This window comes from Entelurus aequoreus, linkage group LG21 (genome assembly GCF_033978785.1).
Source record: "Entelurus aequoreus isolate RoL-2023_Sb linkage group LG21, RoL_Eaeq_v1.1, whole genome shotgun sequence".
Lineage (NCBI taxonomy): Eukaryota > Metazoa > Chordata > Actinopteri > Syngnathiformes > Syngnathidae > Entelurus > Entelurus aequoreus.
The window spans coordinates 22,438,038-22,462,201 of record NC_084751.1 but is presented as its reverse complement, the minus strand read 5'-3'; the positions used below and the strand labels follow the sequence as shown (position 1 = coordinate 22,462,201).

General features: G+C 40.9%; 1 protein-coding gene across 2 annotated transcripts in view; it reads right to left on the bottom strand.

The window, feature by feature from the left end:
- Window positions 1-325: 325 nt before the first annotated feature.
- Window positions 326-24,164, bottom strand: part of LOC133638490 (transmembrane protein 132C-like) — a 111,926-nt gene continuing 88,087 nt past the window's right edge. Inside the window, exons 4-7 of one of the 2 annotated variants that reach the window (XM_062031159.1) lie at window positions 11,559-11,856; window positions 5,253-5,444; window positions 1,981-2,539; window positions 1,696-1,903 (exon numbers count right to left, since the gene is read on the bottom strand). In XM_062031159.1, coding sequence (XP_061887143.1) covers window positions 1,848-1,903; window positions 1,981-2,539; window positions 5,253-5,444; window positions 11,559-11,856 — 1,105 coding nt within the window. In that variant the 3' untranslated portion in view covers window positions 1,696-1,847. Of the gene's footprint in view, window positions 2,540-5,252; window positions 5,445-11,558; window positions 11,857-24,164 lie in introns of both variants that reach the window. The other variant, XM_062031158.1, reaches the window with a different exon arrangement.

The window sequence follows — 24,164 nt, the reverse complement described above, 5'->3', positions numbered from 1 at the left end:
TACAATGGGAGCCTTTTATTGTGATGCAGCGTGTTAAAGGGGCTGTTTTCAATCTTTATGCAGATGTTGAGAGGGGGCAAACTTTTAAATGTGTTTTGAGCATTATTTCCCGGCGAACATTGTCATTAAACAAACCGTAGAAAAACCGGACGGCCTGATTAATTATAGGCAGACCAAAGAATCACACATTGGTGTGACAGAGAGGATCGAGTCACCTTCAGTCACATATCATCTCGGAGCCAAAAAGGACAAACTTGACACATGCTTGACACGATGAGTAAAGAGGCCAGATTTCACAGTTAGTGATTGTTTATTCACTGCCAGGACTGCTTTTCTAGGATCAAAAATGTCACATACAGTTCTTTAAGTGTGTAATTTGGGCCATACAGATGACGAAGTGGGCTGAATTCTTATAAATAAGAGATTGTCTATGATGCTCTTTATCAATATTTTTAAGTAGGCCTATGTATATATTTTATTAAGATGACTAAATGAGGCTCCGGTGGTGTAATGGTACACTTTGCAGATGGTGCAGGTTTGGCCCCCTAGCTATTGGAGATGTCCAGTGCCGGTTCCAAGCCCGGGTAAACGGGAGGGTTGTGTTAGGAAATGCATCCAGCATTAAAACTAAGCCAAACAAAACATGCAATTTGGGGCAACCCCTCTGGGAAAAAAGGCCCAAAGAAAAAAACAACAACTAAATGGTAAAAAAATATATACAGTAAATGGGCTGACTTCAATTAAGAGAATCAAGAAGGGAACATAATTAATATAGTGCACAAAAAGGGGCGAAGAAGACCAGTATCAGTATCAACATAGAGAAGCCAACCCAAAACTTCATTTTACAAAGTGTGACTGCAACAATACTAACTTGACATGTCGTCAGGAGTATTAGTTATCTACACCCCTTTATTCCAGGTACCAGATCCAACACCATGCTCCTTAACATCATGGATTGATCTGGTTGCTGGAGTGAAAGCAAAAAAAAAAAAAACACCCAAAGAAAATGGCTTTATACAAAATGTTACTGTACATACCTTTAAATTAAACGCTGCATGTATACAGGTAAAAAACGTATTCAATAATCTGTAACTGTTGATTTGCGTACAGGGCATACAGCAACTCTGCAAAAGCAAGCAGAGCACAAACAATACAACATTAAAATATAAAAACAGAACCAAATTACCGGACTCACATAATATGGAAATCGAATACAAAGAACAAACATTTAAGGTAAGCAACAATATCAACTTTTTATCTCTTTTGTAACAATGTTGTGATGCTGTGGCAAATTCTTCTCACGTCCAGTCAATTGTCCTTTTTTGGTGCCGTCACGGGTCAGCAGCAGCTCCAAAGTACAAGCCAGGTGCTTGTAGAAAAAAAGCAAACTTTATTTCTGCATCACTTATTTCGTTTTCATTATCCATTCACATTCTGAAGGCAGTCAGGTGAGTTTCACTTAAGTTCACTGAAGCCCCTAAGCAATGTTCTTATTAGCTTTCTCATTCAACTTGTCCATGTAGTTCCTAAGATCCTTAGAGTCCCCGAGCTCAATGTCCGGACAAACCCACTTTATCTCGCTGGTTTGCACCAACGCTAACGGGCTGAGCACAGGACATCCATTACTGGATTTGACGTTGGAAAAGGTGGTGAACTTCACCCTCTTTCGCTTGGTGGTTGGGGAGTTAAGTGACTCATTCCTGTTATCCCGGCATCCTCCCGTGCCAATAGTCCCGTGCTGGGCCACTCCGTTTAACAATTGGCTCCCTTCCTCGGGGGTGCCGCCCAGCTCGTCCAGCTGCTGTTGCTGCAGGCAGAGCCCTTCCTCTTGGCCTAGCCAAACCCAGTCATGAGAATGGGGCATGGTTTCTGGGGCCTCTAGGGACAGGTGCTTGCTCCGGTACTTATATGTGTAAGATATGCAGTTAATGAGGAATACCAAAATGGCCAGGCAGAAGACTCCCAAGAGCGCGTACATACCAATCTCAAGGTCGGTCATAGCCCTTCGGGCCGGCAGATCGTCATCAGTGCTGCGACTTCGAGGATGCTCAGCCTGGTCTGGATAGTCTGAAAATTGACCTGGGTTCTTACGCCCAGTATCTGCAGAGAGACGGCCTCCATTTGGCCTCCCGGGGACATGCCCCCTGATGGTAGTGGCTCCACGGTTTATTAGCCCAGTTTCCACATCAGCGGTAGACCCGCCGTAGTAGGGTGGATCTGGCCGCGTTCGCCGCTCTCCTGAATGTTTATAGTGATCCTCTGCTCCACCGAACCTCACCTGTACGTTGGCCATCCCAGTAGCTAAACTGATACGACGTTTCCCTTTCTGGCACACCTCGGACATTTCAACACGCACAAGCAAACCTTGACCTTCACCTTTAGCCACGATAACGGGCCACCTCCAGGCTGTATTTCGCTGCACAACCACCACCCGCTCGTCTAATGAGGTGGCAGTTAGTGTGAAATGGGCAGGGTTGTAGTTCTCCAGTGGTGTCATGGAGCCATCGCTGAACTGCAGCCAGGCACTGATGAACGACTCCTAGGAACATAACATTGATGAGCCAATGATTTGATAACAATGTAAAGTAGCTCTTTATAGGACACTCACTGAAATACAATCATATACTTTCAAGATGTTATAAAGGTTGTTTTATATTATATTATTCTATATTCGGGGTTTAGAGATTTATACATGCAAATTAACTTCCCCCCCCAAGCAAGTCGGACCTTTTGTCCTTGTCACTCCCACACACCATTGACCGAAATATATTTTAGCTGTGATACAGAGAACTGCAAGAAAACTTGTCTCAAATATTGGGCAAGTTACAAATAAACAACCGAAAATGAGTGAAAATGCAAATTTTAAGTGCTGAAAGAAGCAAAAATAAGTCAAATAGCTAAGAAATATATATTTTTATTGCAACCAACCAGTCAATGAAGTAAACAAAAACTTAATTGAAAAAAAAACTGTCTTTTTTTGTCTGTGACTTTCCAAAAGCAGGTCTCCAAAAAGAGATGTCGGTCTTATTGTTAGGGCCATCTTATATGCAGGTCAATATTTTTGGTTTACATAAACATTTTGTCTGATCAGCTGGGAGAAGTTCCTTAATTTTTACAAACTTACAGTATGCGAGGTGTGTGTGGTCCAAAACTAAACTTCCGATATGTACAGTGGAACCTTGATTTACATAACACCTTATAGACCAATCTTTTCGATTTACGAACCACAGACCGAATAAAACAAATGTCTTGGTGTACAAACTTTGTCTCAATGTGCACATTTTTCATCCACCTATTGTGTGCCTCACAGCGCAGCCATTTTGTGCCCGGCAGCACATCCATTATTCAGTCAGCACAGCAGTGCTGTTGTTAGCTACAATGCTCGGTGCTACTTGCTGTGCCTTTAGACTTTTCGACAGCATTATTCCACTTTTGCCAGCTCAATATGAGTCTAGAGAAAGCAATGGACAAACAATGTTTGGACTGAAACATGAAGGTATCCACAGCATTGTCGACACGGCCTCCTTCACCTCCCCTTTCATTGAACGCCAAAAAGATGAACAGACAAGGTAAAGTGGATTTATTTAGTATTCCTGATCACGGTAAAGGCTGTTAAAGTTAAGGAGTTGTGTTATGTCAAACTTTAAGGGCTACCACAGGGCTACAGACAATGTGTGTATGCGTGTCAGCAAGGCAGCTGCAAATGCAAACAGTTGAGCTTGTTGTTGTTGTTTGACTTCGTTATTATATAGAAAGTTGATCCATCACCCCGTTGTTATGTTTGTTTGATATACAGTCCTGTATAGCACTTCATTCTGTGTTCAAAGTGTACAAACGTTTCCTAAAATATGGACTTTAGTTGAGGCTGGAACCTATTATTCATCTTTACATTGTTTCTTATGGAGAAATTTGCTCCAATATACAAACTTTTCTAAAAAACAATCATATTCGTAAATCGAGGTTCCAATTGAGTTATTTTACTCCGAAAGGATTAGACCAGGAGTGTCAAACATACGGCCTGTGGGCCGTATTAGGCCCGCGAACAGGCTGTATCCGGCCCGCGGGATGAGTTTGCTAAGTATAAAAATGAGCCGGAATTTTTGAATGAAAGAAACCGCTGTTCTAGATGTCGCAATAGCAATTATTTGTATCTTTGTAGATTATGCTACATATGTAAAAAAAAAACAAAGAAACACATGATGTTAGTGCACCAGTCGAGGAACATGAGCAAACTACATAAATAACATCCTGTAATTTGATTTTAATATTTTTTTTAAATCTTGATACCAATGAGTTGACTGATTAATGTTATCACATAATTTATTCAGAAAGTATAAATAACGACAAATAAAGATACAATACGTGTGAATGGGTGAATGTGGAAATACTGTCAAAGCGCTTTGAGTACCTTGTAGGTAGAAAAGCGCTATACAAGTATAACCCATATTAACCGCAACATGTAAGTGTAAAAAAAACAACAAATACATTATGATTTGTATATTTTCAGAATGTGATTGTTCTATTTTTAAACAAGGAAAACAATCTGAAGTTGTCTTTATTTTTAAGTTATCGTGCCGTGATTTCACCAGTCCGACCAACTTGGGAGTATATTTTTCTCCATGTGGCCCCCGATTTAAAATGAGTTTCACACCCCTGGATTAGACTCTATGGGAACATGATGCTTGAAAACTTGGATCTTAGAAATAATCAAACAGGACTAAATGGATAAGGCTGTAACTATTAATTTCAAAACTCACAGAGGTGTTGGCAAGCCAGTATTCAAACAAACTCTAAAAATAACTCCCAAAAATATGCACGTCTTACAGAAATATAAGAAACGCAGCTATGTGTAATTGCAAGTGAGACTTGAATATTAAGACACATAAAAATATTGGAGAGAATATACCCCTTAAAGGCAAATCATATTTTCTCTCCAAGGGAAGAGTCAGTTGCTTTCTGCCGTTTGAAATTATAATTATAGGAATAAAAGAACAGTTCACTGGTTGTATATGAGAATCAAAGAGAAAGATTCACGATGTGAACGCCTAATTAATTATGCAAAGAAACATAAAAAGTACAGCAGATTTCATTGTCACCCTGACTAAGCCCTACACTCCAAAGCAAACAGTACAAATGCATTTTTCTTTTCTCGCCGCATGATAAAGAAGATCCAATTATAGCAGATACCGCCAAGATAATACGTGTAATTGACCGCCAAGATAATATGTGTAATGGTGAATGAAAGGTTCTACCTGCTGGGGAGCTTCGATGACTTCCTGTGTGGTGGCAGTGGCGACTATGGCTCTGTTGCTGCCAGGGCTAAGGTGCAAGGACAGCGACAGTCCAGATACCAACTGCAACCCCAGCTCTGTCACACTCACTTTATCATCCAGCACCCTGATGCTCCTCTCAGCCAGGACCAATGATGTCAGGGGAGACAGCACCTGCAACACACTCAAACACTTACTCCACTTCTTTGTCCATTTTTCGCACAACATGAACTGAATCCTCATACGTTGACACAATTACTGCCTTAAAAAGCCTCAAAAAGGTGCTGCCACAATTTTTTTTTTTTTTAAATAAATGAAGAATATTTGACATTAGGCTTTGGTAATTTTATAAGGTATAGTATAACAGTAGAAGTATTAGGGTTGTACGGTATACCAGTATTAGTATAAACCGCGATACTAAAGAATCATATTCAGTACGATACAGCCTCCGAAAAGTACCAATCCCCCCCCAGCCCCAGTCGGCAGTGTTTTAGCTACTTCTAAATCCTCCATGGCGACAAATAAAGTATGTTTCTTACAAGTATCATCCCTGCAGGACGAGGAAGAGCTAAACATGCACACACCGTAGCTCACCGGCCTCAAAATGTAAACAAACGCCATAAGTGGATCGACACCCGACATCTACTGTGATGATACCAAGTATAATAGCGTATCTAGTCGATACTACTATGATTAAGTCGATATTTTTTGGCATCACAACATCTTTCGTTTTTAAAAAAAATTCATATTAGGTGTATAAACTCAGGAAATACGTCCCTGGACACATGAGGACTTTGAATATGACCAATGTATGATCCTGTAACTTCTTGGTATCGGATTGATACCCAAATGTGTGGTATCATCCAAAACTATTGTAAAGTATCCAAACAACAGAAGAATAAGTGATTATTACATTTTAACAGAAGTGTAGATAGAACATGTTAAAAGAGAAAGTAAGCAGATATTAACAGTAAATGAACAAGTAGATTGATAATAATTTTCTACCACTTGTCCTTAATAATTTTGACAAAATAATAGAATGATAAATGACACAATATGTTACTGCATATGTCAGCAGCTAAATTAGGAGCCTTTGTTTGCTTACTTACTACTAAAAGACAAGTTGTCTTGTATATTCATTATTTTATTTAAGGACTAAATTGCAATAATAAACATATGTTTAATGTACCGTAAGATTTTTTGTTAAAATAAGGCCAATTTTGCAATTTTTTGTGATACTCTTCATTAAGAAAAGTACCGAAAAGTATCAAAATAATGTTGGTACCGGTACCAAAATATTGGTATCGGGACAACACTAAGAAGTATACATCAGTGTTAGAGAACATAAAGTGATAAATGCCCTTAAACATTCAAGTTCTACCAACATTCATTGCGTGTCAAAAAGGTTGACTTCACACGTCTTGCGGATTTCTTCGGTGAAGCCGCCACATTAAGGTACTCATGACTAGCATAAAAATGAGTATTTTTTTTTTCCAGTACCGTACATCCATCCATCCATCCATCCATCGTCTTCCGCTTATCCAAGGTTTTCCAATACATACAAACAAAACAACCACAAAGCTTAAAACATGTTCTTAACCTGCCTGCCAACATGAACACAACACTTGAACAATTCGAGAAATGTTGCACCAGTAAAACACCTCATAGTGAGAAATGTGCCGATTAATCGGCCACCTTTCAACATTGGCTGATTTTCATGAAAAAGTATGTGATCTCCATTAGCGATTAGTGCCTTTTAATGCCGATCACAAACGCAGATTCCCTTTGGCTGACATTGTATTTATTTTTAGTCACCCGGCTCACAAGCGGCTAGCAGCTAGCTATTTGTCTTCATACATAGTGTGGAGCCAATCCTCTAAGCTATTAATAATTATCTCAATAGCAGCAAAAAAAAAAAGTTCTTAGTATCGTAAGTAAATCAAGTAACATTATTAATGGTGGACGAGGCTAAACATGTCACACACCAAGAGCAAGCCACAAGCAGGAATGTTAATAGTTAAGCTAACCGCTAGGCTAACTTGAAGCCACTCCAAGAAATAAGTGTTTAGTAAACTCTAAGACATGTAGCTGGAACCATGTTACAAAAGAAAGTAAGCAGTTATTAACAGGCAGATTAATAAGAGTCAAGAAAGAGAATACCATAACTGTTGCTGTGTCAGCCTTGTCACAGTCAGTACACTACGCGTGAGAAGAGGGTGGGTCGATCCATAAATTGGTGGTGTCGATACCAAAAGTTGTATAAGTATATGATCCATACTACAATAGTTTTTGCTTTTTTTGTTGTTATGTGTTTCCACATTTGTTTAGTTGTTATTTAAAAATAATGTTGATATTGTTAAACTGTCAATAGCACTAACCATTATTAAAAAAAATTGACAGTTAATAGATGTGATCGGTATTGCTATCGGCCGATCTCACTCATGGATGATCGATATCAGAATCGGCAGACTAAATCCCTGATTGGAACATCCCTAATCACATTACTTTATTTTAGTTGTATAGTATTATTTTTTTACTACACATTGGTTAACTTCTCATTATATTTGTATGGAAGTTCCCTTTATTCATCCATCCATTTACTACTGCTTGTCCCTCTCGTACAGGGGTCGGGAACCTTTTTGGCTGAAAGAGCCAAATATTTTAAAATGTATTTCCGTGAGAGCCATATAATATTTTTTAACACTGAATACAACAAAATGCGTGCAATTTTAAGTAAGACCAACATTCTTAGAGTATAATAAGTCTCTTATTCTTTTTAATAACATTGTTATTCTGAAGCTAACCAATAATAAATAACATACTTCTTACCATTAATGCGACTTCTGGTGCAGCATGGTTTTGCTGATGTTCTCTGTAGTCTGGTTGATACGTGGTTATTTTTAAAACTATGATTACCAGCAGAATTATTCATTTCTTATCGTGTTAAGCAATGTCAGCTATGTTACGGTTTAGTTGCAGCCTGCTGCACGGTTTGTTCTCCCGGGATGCAAACGGACGACTCCGGACAGGACTTGCAGGTAGGAACATGATTTAATCTTCGAAAATCAACGAAGCATCAAAAAGAGAAAAACATGACAAAGGAAAAAGTGCCGATTGCACTGGGTGCTAGGGCTAACACTTAGCATAGACTAGAGATAGGAATACTCACGTAACAGAAGCGTGACGCAAACAAAGAAGCCAGACCGACTGACTGGCAAAGGCAGGCTTAAATAATGTCTCTTGATTAGCAACAGGTGAGCATCCCGAACACAAGAGGCAGGTGAAAATACGTAGCCATGGTAACAACTCAGAGGTGCATAAACAGGAACTATAGGAGTCCAAAACTAACAGAAAACACACAACATGATCCGGACCACGGATCATGACAAGCTAAGATTTATCTGAGAGCCAGATGCAGTCATCAAAAGAGCCACATCTGGCTCTAGAGCCATATGTTCCTTACTCCTGCTCCAGTAATTCGAACTGTTACAAGACGTGAAGCATCCCACAACATAGAAACTACATTTGGTAGCTCTTCTCTTTCCTGCGTGGCCATGAGTCAGTGAAATGTCCTGAGACCTGGTTACTTAGTAAGCAAGCTTGCCGACGTTGTAAAGTTAGATGTGAGTGCGCATGTAAATGTGTCTAGTTATTAATATGTGTGCATGACTGTGGTTTGAATGTGTGATGTGAGTAAGAGAAAGTATGTGCTCTTCATGTATTTCTATTGTGTATTTCATGATTTGGCGCTCTTGTTCCCTGCCTTTGCTAGTTTATTCTGTCTATTTTCAAAAATATTTTAGATCATATCACTTTTACTCAATATTTGTATTATATTGTCTGTGTCCAACTTGCCCAGGGACTACAGGTGGAAATTATCAAATGTTGCTTCAACCTGGCTCAAGGCATCTTCCCTTGTTTTACAAGATCCATTTGTTTATGTATTGTTCCTGTTTTAAATGAATACATTTGTATTCCTATTCTGACTTACCATCAGTGGTGTGCTATCAGGTCCAGCAAGGCCTTCTCTGCTGGCCTAACATATAACCAGAAATCATGATCATAATTAAAGATAAAAGTAATTCTTTATTTACTTTCCCTAAATATCTGAGAGTATTCATATTCTCTTCATGTCATATACTGTAATGCTCCTTCCAGCGCTGTTGTTTTTAGGTTAGAGTTTTTATCCAGTCAAAATTCAGCTAGCTTATGTTGCCATGCTGTACCAAATCTGCCCGGAGCCCTCAGAATCAACAATGCTGGCGTCTTTGCACTCTAAGTGAACGGACACATACAGTTGATAGAAAGTTGCGATAGCCAATCAGATCACGAGTTGTTGTCAGTAAAGCTTTCTAGCTGGCCTAAGGCATATATATATAGGGATGTTATGAGCTAGGTAACAAAATAACTCCATTACCCAGAATGCCACAGTAGTGAAGAGCATGCACAGTAGCCCCGTTTAGGTTGTTGAATGTAGCCATTAGGGTTGTGAACGATAAACCGATGCGACCGAGTATTCGATTCAACAAGTGAGCGCTTAGATTGCATCGGTAGCAGACTCCTCAATCAATGCGAATAATCCATGAATTCCTAGCTGAATCGGTTATAGAGTCATGGATCGGTTATCGCGAGACTTTGCATGGGTTGGCTGGATTACAATATGCGTCAGCGTCTCTAAAACAACGCGAGAGCTGAAGCTACTCGCCAAACGCGGTAGCCGCCTAGCTGGTATTAGCACGAGTGATAAACAAGAGACAACACGGAAAATGAAGGTGGAAGAGAACGAAAGCGTCAGTCTGACCAAAGGTGATAATGGAATGAGAAAGATTTTCAACGCATCGGGGAGACAGAAATCCAAAGTGTGGAAAGTTTTTGGGTTTTATAAGAAGGAAGGGAAGCTCGACAGAAGCCATGCTATTTGTAAATTGTGTCGAGCATCGTTGACGTACACTGGCAGCACTACAAATCTCGACCAGCATGCAAAGAGGAAACACGGCCAAGAGTACGGTGAGTGAGTTATAGGTGTGTAATTTGTTTACATTGTAATGTTGCACCTTTGTTACCTACCTCTAGTGTTCATTGTTACCTACCTCTAGTGTTCAAAACACTATATGCTCAGGTTGAAATATTGAATCTTTGTTACCTACCTCTAGTGTTCAAAACTATGCTCAGGCTGAAATATTGCACTTTGTTGTTACTATTCTGTGCTACTTTTACCTCTGGAGTTCCCATCCTACAATTCAGCCAGACTTGTTTTGGTCCATGTCTAAACATAAATACATTGACATGTGATTTTGTTGTTCTGTTTTTTTTGCCAGTGCCATAAAGCCACAATGCTTGGGGATTTGGAGTCTTGGATGTTAACCGTCAAATCGAATCGTATCGTTCGGAATCGAATCCAATCGAATCGGTCTGTAATAAAAGGATATCGTTTTTGAATCGAATCGTAACCTGTATATCTACATGCATATCGAATCGTTTATCAGAGAGAGATGTGCAACCCTAGTAGCCATGCCAGCAGCTGGATGCTATTGACGAGCACGCTGTGGAGTAAACTTTAAGGACTCAGCCAACACGCCTCGTCCGCATCTTTTATGATTAGACAAGACAACACATATATTTGCAAGGCCATTTTCAAGAAGGATATTTAAAGAGAAACTACATCTTGTGAGACAATGTCGGCCAACTCCGGAAGCTAGCTCACCTGTCCCAGTGATGAAATGTGAGTTCAGATATTTTATTTCTTTATATTTTCACATTTAAAATGTTTTTTGCAATTTTAAACAGAAGATCTGTTTTAATTGCTGATGCGGTCTTATTGATTTTTAAATGCGCCAGAAAATAAACCGTTTTGTACAATACCCATTAGTGCGTACATCCATCCATCCATCCATCCATTTTCTACCGCTTATTCCCTTCGGGGTGGCGGGGGGTGCTGGAGCCTATCTCATGTGTTTCTGTATAGTATTTATCCAGCAATGGTCATGTGGTGACATTAATTATGGTATTTTGAGAGGTAATCATTGAAGTCGGACATCACTGAAGGCCTAGGTGGGAAACACACGGCCCGCCACTACTAACTTTAATACATCGCCTGTGTAGTTGATAACATTTAATGGATTATTTCACTTTATTTACTCGGTGAAAAAATAAGCGTATTAAAGATGCATAAATGTTTGGGAACCACTCGTTCTAGAAATGTGAACTATTTTGTGGTAAATGATAAAAAGCATAGCTAATAACTATAATAACATGTTAGTTGAAATGCCATAAAAATGCACACCCAACCTGTATTTTGGTCGTTCCAGCGCTCAGCCCAATTATGACTTGTCCCTCCCATAAATGGGCAATCTTTGTGTCCTCCACCCGCAGGAAGTCCTTGACCAGTTGTGTCACATCCACCTGCCAGTCGCTGCCCAGCAGAAAGTTCTGCTGATCTTCGTTGTCTTCCTCGACAGCGCCTCTGACCTCGTCAGTTTCGGACACAAAATGTGTGAGGACTTGCAAAGTGGTGCTTTGGTACTGAGGTACGCATGTGTTATCGGTCTTCTCCTCGCCAGTGGTGTCATCCTCCTTGTCGTCATACCTGAAGCAAAAGCAAAGCGGAGCATGTGAGCAAAAACAACACCTTCATAAAAAAGTGATCGGGAGTTCAGGCTTGATAGCAGGGATATTCAACTAAATTGTTTTGGCAGCCATATTTCCAGAAAGCTAAGGACCCAGGGATCGGACTTCTCCCTTCAATATTAGTTGTATGTTCGGGAGAACCAGCATCTTTTACAGTAGACATTTGATTTTGTCTATCGTATTTTGCGGAGTATAGAGCAAGACGCAAATTTTAGGGCAAACATTTGTTTTACATACATTAGCCGCGCCGGACGAGAAGCCGCAGATACAGTATATACGTTGCAAAATGAGTTAATTACACAGAAATATTTTGTAAATGTTTATTTACATATCTTAATTGTTTTCAAACGGTGCCTGTAATACGACAGTAAAAGGGCTGCTCAAACAAAACAGAAGTCATCGTCACTCACTCACCTCATACAGTAGCTGCGGAAGCTAGCTCTCCAATCAGCAAAACAGACTCAATAACGCCACAGTGACGTTTTGGTGAATTTACTGAGGAATTTATGAAACTGAAACTATACAAAAAGATTCCTATTGTAAGTTAATAATACTAATATAGACACTCGTAAACGTGTTAGCATATTAACAGTGCTAGCTTGATTACATTACGATATTACGTACAGATATGCATAAAAAGTCTCCTACAGACACCACACATAGGACGGTTTAGTAAGTATAAACAGTTTAAAGGCCTACTGAAACCCACTACTACCGACCACGCAGTCTAAAAGTTTATATATCAATGATGAAATCTTAACATTGCAACACATGCCAATACGGCCGGGTTAACTTATAAAGTGCAATTTTAAATTTCCCGCCACACTTCCGGTTAAAAACGTTTTATTATGCTGACGTATGCGTGTGACGTCACGAGGGCAAGGGAAGTATTCGGAGCCCGTAGAAAAAGCTCTGTTTTCATTTCATAATTCCACAGTATTCTGGACATCTGTGTTGGTGAATCTTTTGCAATTTGTTTAATGAACAATGGAGGCTGCAAAGAAGAACGTTGTAGGTGGGATCGATCGGTGTATTAGCGGCTGGCTGTAGCAACACAACAAGGACTTCTTACTTAGCAGACGCCTAGCCGATGCTAGCCGCCAAACCCACGGATGAAGTCCTTCGTCGCGACGTCGATCGCTGGAACGCAGGTGAGCACGGCTTTGATGGGAAGATGAGGGCTGGCTGTCGTAGGTGGAGCGCTAATGTTTTTATCATAGCTCTGTGAGGTCCGGTTGCTAAGTTGCTAAATTAGCCTTAGCGTCGTTAGCAACAGCATTGTTAAGCTTTACCAGGCTGAGAATTTTTAACCGTGTAGTTACATGTACATGGTTTAATAGTATTGTTGATCTTCGGTCTATCCTTCCAGTCAGGGATTTATTTATTTTGTTTCTATCTGCATTTGAGACGGATGCTATCACGTTAGCTCATGCTAAAGAGCTTCGTCGATGATGGGTGAAGTCCTTTGTCGCGCCGTCGATCGCTGGAACGCAGGTGAGCACGGCTGTTGATGTAACCGTGTAGTTACATGTACATGGTTTAATAGTATTGTTGATCTTCTGTCTATCCTTTCAGTCAGGGGTTTATTTCTTTTGTTTCTATCTGCATTTGAGAACGATGCTATCGCGTTAGGAGGATATAGTATCCGAGGTGGTTTAAAATACAAATCCGGGATCCACAATAGAAAAAGGAGAGAGTGTGGAATCCAATGAGCCAGCTTGTACCTAAGTTACGGTCAGAGCGAAAAAAGATACGTCCTGCACTACCTCTAGTTCTTCACTCTAACGTTCCTCATCCACGAATCTTTCATCCTCGCTCAAATTAATGGGGTAATCGTCGCTTTGTCGCTCCGAATCTCTCTCGCTCCATTGTAAACAAAGGAAAATTGTGAGGAATATTACCTCCTGTGACGTCACGCTACTTCCGGTACAGGCAAGGCTTTTTTTTATCAGCGAGCAAAAGTTGCGAACTTTATCGTTGATTTTCTCTACTAAATCCTTTCAGCAAAAATATGGCAATATCGCGAAATGATCAAGTATGACACATAGAATGGATCTGCTATTCCCGTTTAAATAAAAAAAAAATCATTTCAGTAGGCCTTTAAGTTATATTGTAAAACAATACTTGGCATGATAAATGGAGAATCCACATGAGTAAAAACGCTATGGACGGCTCAAAGACCTTACAATTGAAAGGACTAAATGGAAAGACACTGCAGAACCTGCAGTGAGCGAAGTCCTCCAAAAGATAGCGCCATAGCACAAACAATAACACACCTAATAAATGCGTTTGCTTGTTTTTTTTTCCGAAAAGTTTTGCATTATGGCCGTCAGCAAAGAAAAATCCATATATTAGCCACACTGTTTATAAGCCGTAGGGTTAAAAACGTAGTAATAAGGTAGCGGCTTATAGTCCGGAATTCACAGTACCTTTTTTGTCAGAGTTACAGCAGCACTCTGCTGTTTTTAAAGACCTTCTGCAAAAAGGTTTATAGAACTAAACTTGCGGGCCACAAGTTGAATTGCCCAAATTATGAAAAAGAGAGGGCCCATAATGGAACCTTGAGGAGGGCCTATAATGGAACCTTGAGGAACACACTACTAGTATAATTAAAGAAGTTGAACAAATGACTACTGACTGCAAACATTTTTAGATGCCAAATAAGAGAGGACCTAAAGTGGTGCCTTGAGGAATGCCTGTTATGTACATCAGGGTTTTGCTAGCAAGGTTAAAATGCCAATGTGTTAAGTGGTCCAAGTTCCTCTATACCAGTGGTTCTTAAACTTGTTTCACCAAGTACCACCTCAGAAAACACTTGGCTCTCCAAGTGCCACCACAATGACCAACATTAAAATGCAGTAGTGTAGTAGTCCCAAATATTCATTAAACACAAGGTATAGGTTATATTTAACAAGAATATGTAATTTTTTTGGCAACTGTAACATTACCCACAGTTTCAACAGTAACGCTTTGTTTGAATATAGAACAAAAAAACACTGTAAGTAAAAAATTAATCAAATGAAATTAATTGGCCTTAATTAAGGAACCACCACTGGTACACGTACAACAGGAGCACTCCAGTGTTTTTCGGAATTTGCTGCAAAGTTATCTTTGGAGGAGAAAGCAGAAGCTCTTTAAAATACTTTAGTGAACTCAGACAAATCTCTTTTTAATATTGAACACGTTCAGTTCCATTTTTTTTCTCATCACCATTAACACAGTCAAAGCTTCAATGGTTTGTTGTGTTGCTGCAGGTTTCTAACCTCGCAAAAGTCGTAGGCTCCAGGTATTTTAAAAAAATCCATTAAAAACAGCTTCCTGAGACAAACTGCTGCAGAGCTTGCATTCTCATTTTGTTCTAAAGGGCAACTAATATTTTGTTATGTGTCTGCCATTTATTTTGCCCATGGCATATGCCCTTTGGAGATATAGCCATTTCAGAAGAAAAAGAAAAAAAAATGGTTTAGCAAGCCAAACATGAAATCCCTTTATACATTTGTTCTTGTCCGTGCCTTTTGTTTGTATAGACTTTTATCTCAAAGACCCACATTAAACTGGAGGGGAGTAACATTTATTTTTAATCATAACATTTGACTCAACCTACAGCTTCGGTTTATGCTATAAATCATATTGAACAACATCCTACTGTATTTGTTGCAATTGCTCGTAAAATATGACACATTTATGCTGTATGCATATATGCATTCAGTGTATAGATCTACAGGGTGGGCCATATGTTTCTATACATAGGGACATGTATTATGTATATATTATTTTATGTTTCATGTACCCTAGAAGGTGCGTTCGATGAAAGAGCAACCAATTTAAATCCTACTGATGGCTTGCACCGAGCAGAAAACATGGAACGAACATCACGCATGTATGTAAACTCATGTCCCATCATGTAGGTTGGTATTTGCACATTTGCATTTGCACTTTAGACATGATATATTTTACATACGGTAACTCTATTTAATTTTAGATTGGTCTAATAGTGATGTGCGGATCAGTACTGATTGATGTTTTTAATTTAAAAAAATGATAAAAACACATTTTGTGTCAGCGTTGTATCATCGGTGACTAAGTACCGTATTTTCTGGACCATAGGGCGGATTATAAGGTTCACTGCCAATGAGCGGGTCTATTCAGGTCTTTTTTCATACAAAAGGCGTGCCGGATTATAAGGCGCATTAAAGGCCTACTGAAACCCACTACTACCGACCACGCAGTCTGATAGTTTATATATCAATGATGAAATCTTAACATTGCAACACATGCCAATACGGCCGGGTTAACTTATAAATTGCAATTTTAAATTTCCCGGGAAATATCCGGCTGAAAACGTCTCGGTATGATGACGTTTGCGCGTGATGTCACGGAGTTTGCGGAAGTATTGGGACACCGTTGTGTCCCAATACAAACAGCTCTGTTTTCATCGCAAAATTCCACATTATTCTGGACATCTGTGTTGGTGAATCTTTTGCAATTTGTTTAATGGACAATGAAGACAGCAAAGAAGAAAGCTGTCCGTGCGATCGGTATATTAGCGGCTGGCTACAGCAACACAACCAGGAGGACTTTGAGTTGAATAGCAGACGCGCTACCGTGAGTATGCAGCTTTCTTCCAAACATTTGATCGCTTGCCCGTCCGTGCGTGCTGCTATGTGCATGTCACGTAAGTAACTTTGGGGAAATATATGATGCTGTATGAACTTTGCAGAAGTGAACGGTACTTTGGGCTGTGGGATTGAGTGTGTTGTGCGGGTGTTTGAGTTGTATTGGTGGGTTATATGGACGGGAGGGGGGAGGTGTTTGTTATGCGCGATTAATTTGTGAAATATTAAATATAAGCCTGGTTGTGTTGTGGCTAATAGAGTATATATACACTACCGTTCAAAAGTTTGGGGTCACCCAAACAATTTTGTGGAATAGCTTTCATTTCTAAGAACAATAATAGACTGTCGAGTTTCAGATGAAAGTTCTCTTTTTCTGGCCATTTTGAGCGTTTAATTGACCCCACAAATGTGATGCTCCAGAAACTCAATCTGCTCAAAGGAAGGTCAGTTTTGTAGCTTCTGTAACGAGCTAAACTGTTTTCAGATGTGTGAACATGATTGCACAAGGGTTTTCTAATCATCAATTAGCCTTCTGAGTCAATGAGCAAACACATTGTACCATTAGAACACTGGAGTGATAGTTTCTGGAAATGGGCCTCTATACACCTATGTAGATATTGCACCAAAGACCAGACATTTGCAGCTAGAATAGTCATTTACCACATTAACAATGTATAGAGTGTATTTCTTTAAAGTTAAGACTAGTTTAAAGTTATCTTCATTGAAAAGTACAGTGCTTTTCCTTCAAAAATAAGGACATTTCAATATGAACCCAAACTTTTGAACGGTAGTGTATGTCTTGTGTTTATTTACTGTTTTAGTCATTCCCAGCTGAATATCAGGTCCCACCCGCCTCTCACAGCATCTTCCCGATCTGAATCGCTTCCACTGCCCTCTAATTCTTCACTTTCACTTTCCTCATCCACAAATCTTTCATCCTCGCTCAAATTAATGGGGTAATGGTCGCTTTCTCGGTCTGAATCGCTCACGCTGCTGGCGTTCATGATTGAAAAGAATGTGCAGATGTGAGGAGCTCTTCAACCTGTGACGTCACGCTACTTCCGGTACAGGCAAGGCTTTTTTTTATCAGCGACCAAAAGTTGCGAACTTTATCGTCGATTTTCTCTACAAAATCCTTTCAGCAAAAATATGGCAATATCGCAAAATGATCAAGTATGACACATAGAATGGATCTGCTATCCCCGTTTAAATAAGAAAATCTCATTTCAGTAGGCCTTTAAAGGAGTCATATTATGATTTTTTTCAAAATTTAAAACATTTCCTTGTGGTCTACATAACATGTAATTGGTCAAAATGATGCATAGATTATGTTTTACAGATCATCTTCAAGCCGCTTTCTGACAGTCGCTTCAGGATGCACAGTTTTGTGGGCGGTCTTATTTACGTGGCTCACGTCTTCTCCCCGTCATCTTTGTTGTAGCGGTGTAGCGTGCAAGGACGGGCGTGGAAGAAATGTCAAAAGATGGAGCTAACTGTTTTAATGACATTCAGACTTTACTTAAACCAAACAACGGAGCAGCATCTCCCGTGAAAAACCGTCCAACCGGAACTCTCTAATAACTAAAGTTCTGTGGGTGAATTATGTAAACCCACTACACTGGCAGTTTTTAGGGCTTCTATAGCGAGATATAAGTAAGAACTTTACGATACTTTATATTAGAAATGGCAACAGCGGAGGATGAATGTCCCATAACAAGAAGATAGAGAAAAAGAAGAAGCTCATCAACTACGGCATCGTCACGGTGGCGGATGTGCGCAAATTTTCAGGACTTATGCAGATCACAAATACACATCAGCAGGTACCAGAAGGTAAGAAAAGTTGGTTTTGCATGATATTGTGAAACAAAACGGCAGCTAATATGTCTGCTAATGGGTGCCATTTTGCTGTCCTTATACGCACACCATAGTAATACTTGTATATCTGACTACGGTCGCCATAATGGGCCGACAATCCATCAAGCGGTGCGGCTTCAAAGTCATACTAAAACATGTTGACAGAATTTTGAGTGCCTTGTGTAATGTTCTTTATTTTCAATGGGACATTTAAAGTTTTGGTGTTGTTTACTGGCGTCATATTGCAGTCTACACGTATCTCTTATGTGTGACTACCACCTACTGGTCACAATTATCATTACACCATGTACCAAATAAAATAGCTTCTAAGTCAGTAAGCATAACCATAATTATTCCGTACATTAGGCGCACCGGACTATAAGGGGCACTGTCGATTTTTGAGAAAATTAAAGGATTTTAGAGTGTCTCTTGCAGTCTGAAAAATACAGTATATTAATTTTAATTATTAGTTAGAACATTTAAGCTTCTTTTCATTACATACCAATTTTTTGGAAAATGTTTTCTTACATTTTAACTGTCCCCCCCCCCCCCCCCCCCCCCGTGTAAGAATAGAACTAATGATAATACTTTGATTGTGTAACTGCAAACCTTAGTGTGTCAAAGATTCTGCCTGTACAAAAATATTAATGTTCAGTTTCATATTTAACAGTGTGTATTTTTGTTGTTGTAATTTTAAAAATTAATTAATGCATAGATTAACAATACACACATACAAATACAATTTTCCCTAGACAGTGTATGTTGTCTGCTGGTTTCATTTATAGGTTGACTTTCTTAAAGGCCTACTGAAACCCACTACTACCGACCACGCAGTCTGATAGTTTATATATCAATGATGAAATCCTAACATTGCAACACATGCCAATACGGCCGGGTTAACTTATAAAGTGCAATTTTAAATTTCCCGGGAAATATCCGGCTGAAAACGTCTCGGTATGATGACGTTTGCGCGTGACGTCACGGGTTGAAGCAGACATTTTGGAATAGCACGGTGGCCAGCTTAAGTCATCTGTTTTCACCACATAATTCCACAGTATTCTGGACATCTGTGTTGGTGAATCTTTTGCAATTTGTTCAATTAACAATGAAGACTGCAAAGAAGAAAGTTGTAGGTGGGATCTGTGTATTAGCGGCTGGCTGCAGCAACACAACCAGGAAGACTTTGACTCGGATAGCAGACGCGCTAGCCGGCGCTAGCCACCGACTGCACGGATGATCGTGGTGAAGTCCTTAATCCTTCCGTCGATCGCTGGAACGCAGGTGAGCACGGGTGTTGATGAGCAGATGAGGATTGGCTGGCGTAGGTGGAGAGCTAATGTTTTTAGCATAGCTCTGTCGAGGTCCCGTAGCTAAGTTAGATTCAATGGCGTCGTTGCAGGCTGGACAGCATTAACCGTGTAGTTACAGGTCCAGGGCTTGGTTCGGTGTCTCCTGATAGTAGAAGTAATAATAGTATTGTTGATCTTCTGTCTACCCTTCCAGTCAGGGGCATGTTTCTTCTGTTTCTATCCGCAGTTAGGCACGATCAATCAATCAATCAATGTTTATTTATATAGCCCTAAATCACAAGTGTCTCGATGCTATCACGTTAGCTCCATAGCTAAAGTGCTTCGCCGATGTATTGTCGTGGAGATAAAAGTCACTGTGAATGTCCATTTCGCGTTCTCGACTCTCATTTTCAAAAGGATATAGTATCCGAGGTGGTTTAAAATAAAAATCTGTGATCCACAATAGAAAAAGGAGAACGTGTGGAATCCAATGAGCCCTTGTACCTAAGTTACGGTCAGAGCGAATAAGGATACGTCCTGCACTGCACTCTAATCCTTCACTCTCACGTTCCTCATCCACAAATCTTTCATCCTTGCTGAAATTAATGGGCTAATCGTCGCTTTCTCTGTCCGAATCGCTCTCGCTGCTGGTGTAAACAATGTGCAGATGTGAGGCGTTCTTCAACCTGTGACGTCACGCTACTTCCGGTACAGGCAAGGCTTTTTTCACTCACTCACTCACTCACTCACTCACTCACTCACTCACTCACTCACTCACTCACTCACTCACTCACTCACTCACTCACTCACTCACTCATCCCATGGCCTAGGAGGCCGTAGGGGTGTCATGGTGGATGCTTGGGCAGTCAGGGATCTCCAGCACTCACGATCTTCTGCTGTTCGTAGCAGGGTTTGGAAGCTGCAGCCAGTCCATTCTTTGATGTTGCCCATCCAGGCCTTTCTCTGCCTGCCTCGTCTCCGCTTCCCCTCTACTGTTCCCTGCAGGATGGTCTTTGACAAGGAGGTGTGCCTTGTGACATGACCAAACCAGGTCAGCTTGCAACGTTTAACTGTTGAGAGTAGAGGTTCCTGTTCGCCAGCATGGGTGGTAACTAAATGTCGAACATAATCATTTGTCCGGTGTTCACTGTATGATATATGTAGCATTCTTCTGTAAGACTTGCTTTCAAAGGACTGTATCCTGCGCTCAGTGTCCGCTGTGAGCGTCCAGCTCTCACAACCATAGAGTAGGGTGGAAAGAACAAGTGACTTGTAGAGTCTGACCTTCACCTGGAAGCTGATGGTATTGCTTTTCCAGATACTGGTCAGTCTTGTCATGGCTGATGTTGCTATGCCGATTCTTGCTCTGATCTCTTTTGTGGAGCTGCCATCTTCACTCACAAAGGACCCGAGGTACTTAAAGTCCTTTACTTCCTCCAGGGTTTGTCCATTCAATGTGATGTTCGGTGGTGGTAAGTGAATGTGACTGTTGACCAGGATCTTGCTCTTCTCTGCACTTATCTCCATTCCATAAGCTCTCGCAGCCTCCTCCAGTCTGGTGGTCAGTTCCTGGAGTTCCGCCTCACTTTTTCCCATAAGGTCAATGTCATCCGCGAAGCGAAGGTTGGAGACGGGTCTTCCTCCGATGGTAACGGAGGTGTGGAATTCTTGGAGTGCTTTTTCCATGATGTTCTCCAGGAAGACATTAGATAGGACAGGGGAGAGGAGACAGCCTTGGCGGACACCAATAGATGTTTTAAAAAGTTCTCCTATGCTGTTGCTAATGAGAACTGCACTGCTTGAGTCTGTATAAAGTGCTTGGATGACCTGAATGAGATTATTGTCGAAGTTGTAATTTCTGAGAACCTGCCATAGTCCTTCATGCCAGACACGGTCAAAGGCTTTTTTAAAGTCAATGAAGTTGTGGTATAAGTTGTGCTGGTGCTGAAGGTGCTTCTCAATCAGTAGTCTGACGTTGAAGATCTGTTCGGTGGTGCTCCGTTTTGGTCTGAATCCAGCCTGTTCCTCGGAAAGGAATTCCTCTGCCTTGTTCCTCAGTCTGTTCAGGATTATCCGCAGCACTACTTTGCTAGCGTGACAGATGAGGCTGATGGTTCTGTAATTTTGGCACTGCCTTGAATTCCCTTTCTTAGGGAGAGGGATAATCAGAGATTGGGTCCATTTTTGGGGCTACTGCTTGGTTTCCCAAATATTTTGGCAGATGTGTGTCAGTGCTATTATAATGCTTCGCCCCCCATGCTTCCAAAGCTCTGCTGGGACGTTATCGATGCCTGGTGATTTGCCGATTTTTAGGCTCTTTACTGCCTCCTCTACTTCAGCTTGCAGTATTGGTGCATCCTCGCATTCGCCACTGGGCTTCATGGCATTGGTTAGTATGGTGGGGTCTGGTGATATTGTATAGTTGTATAGTTCCTGGCAATACTCTGCCCACCGTTGGGTTATTTCTGCTTTCTCTGTTAGTAGAGATCCATGCTTGTCTTCTATTACTGTGGGTATAGGTTGTTGTGTCCTTGTCAGTTTCTTCAGCGTTGCGTAGGCTGCTTTACTGTTGCCCTGCCGTATCCCTGCATCTATGCTTTCACATTGTTCTGTGATCCACTTTTCTTTTGCTTCCCTCATCATCTTCCTGATGTTTCTGTTCACAGAGGTATGCTGCTTAGCTGCCTCTGGGTCATCCTTCTTTGTCTTTTTGAGGGCCCTTCTGAGGTCACATTTGTCTAGGATGTCATCAGTGATCCATGGTTTGTTTTTCTTCCTGTCCTTCCCTAGTACTTCAGTTGCTGATTCTATGATTGCTTTCTCCATGTTATCTGTCAGTGTGTCTATGTCTTGTACTAAGTTAAGTGTCGCAAATTTCCCTCCTATGTTTGCCTCAAATATTCCTGCAACTTGTGGGTCTTTAAGTTTGTCTAGACTAAATCTGATGCGTGGGTTAGTGTGTTTTTTTTGGAGTCTTCAGTTTAAGTTTAAGCGTCATTAGTACCATATCGTGGTCAATACCAATGTCCGCACCAGGAAATGTTCTGGTTCAGGCTTTGTTGATGCTTGACTTGAACCTTTGTGGCGTGAGTATGTAGTCGATTTGGTTATGTATCTTTCCGTTCGGTGCATGCCACGTTGTTCTCCAGAAGTCGCAGTCCTCTGTCGTTCGTTTCACCTAGCCCAAACCGCCCGCTGTTCCTCCCCAGTGGTCGTATGCATCGGTACCTATTTTGGCATTCCAGTCTCCTTGGATGACTAGAAAGTCCTTCTTGGGAGTTTTCTTTATGGTTTTCTCTAGCTCCTCATAGAAGGTTTCAACTGCTTCATCATCATAATCTGTCGTTGGGGCATACACTTGAATGATGGTTAAATTCATGGGCCGCGCAGCGATTCGGATGCTGATGAGCCTGCTGGATATAGGTGTGCAGTTGATGACTGAGTTTATTTTGCTTTTGTTGACAATAAAACCAACTCCATGTTGATGTCTACAGTCCTCTCCGCTATACCATAGCTTGTGGCCTTCTTCTGTGGTAGTCTCACCACAGCTAGTCCACCTGACCTCAGCCAAACCAAGGATGTCCCATCTGTATCTGTCTAGTTCATGGGTCAGTTCCTTCACTTTCCCACAGGCATACAGTGTGCGGACGTTCCATGTTCCAATAATGGTGTCATTTTTTGAGAGGCTGAGTGTTGATGTTGATGTTGATCTTGTCCCAGTAGTAAACTTGTCACCCCACCCCGGGGCAAGGCAGTGGGTAGCGTGGTCGTTGTTTTTCCGGGCCTCGACCGATCCGGCATGTAGATACTTGACTGTTTTTCCATCATGACATTTCATTAGGCAAATAAGCTTGGTGGTGCCTATCTCCTCTCCAAGCTCTTACCGGGGGGCCAACGACCCCCTGGCGAGCCTTGTCTAGTTTAGCCTGCCGGTCGAAGCAGTTTACCGTGGTGTGGCCGCAGAAATTCTGCTACTTGGAGCCATAGACAAGAGCTGGGTGTTGGTGAAGTCCAGTAAGGATTCAACCAGCACTGGTGCAACCGGCACCAGTAATCCAGCTGCGACCGTATCATCCTTAAAGGTAGTACCTCTCCCTTCCATCCCAACACCACTAAGGCTTTTTTATCAGCGACCAAAAGTTGCGAACTTTATCGTCGATGTTCTCTACTAAATCCTTTCAGCAAAAATATGGCAATATCGCGAATGATCAAGTATGACACATAGAATGGACCTGCTATCCCCGTTTAAATAAGAAAATGTCATTTCAGTAGGCCTTTAAACAGTCACAGAGACAGCATGCCGATGCGTTTGACCATTCTCGTGTGCTTTAAATTTTTTGATAGCTTTTTTTTACCTTTCATAACTAGAAGTGATAAGGTGGGCTCTAATTTCACAGAAAATAGTTTGAATTTGTCCTGGTCATAGTAATTGCCTTGCGATAAAACACAAATCTCTCTTCTGTACTGCATTATAATTAAGCCAAAGAAAAGTCCTTTGACCACTTCTT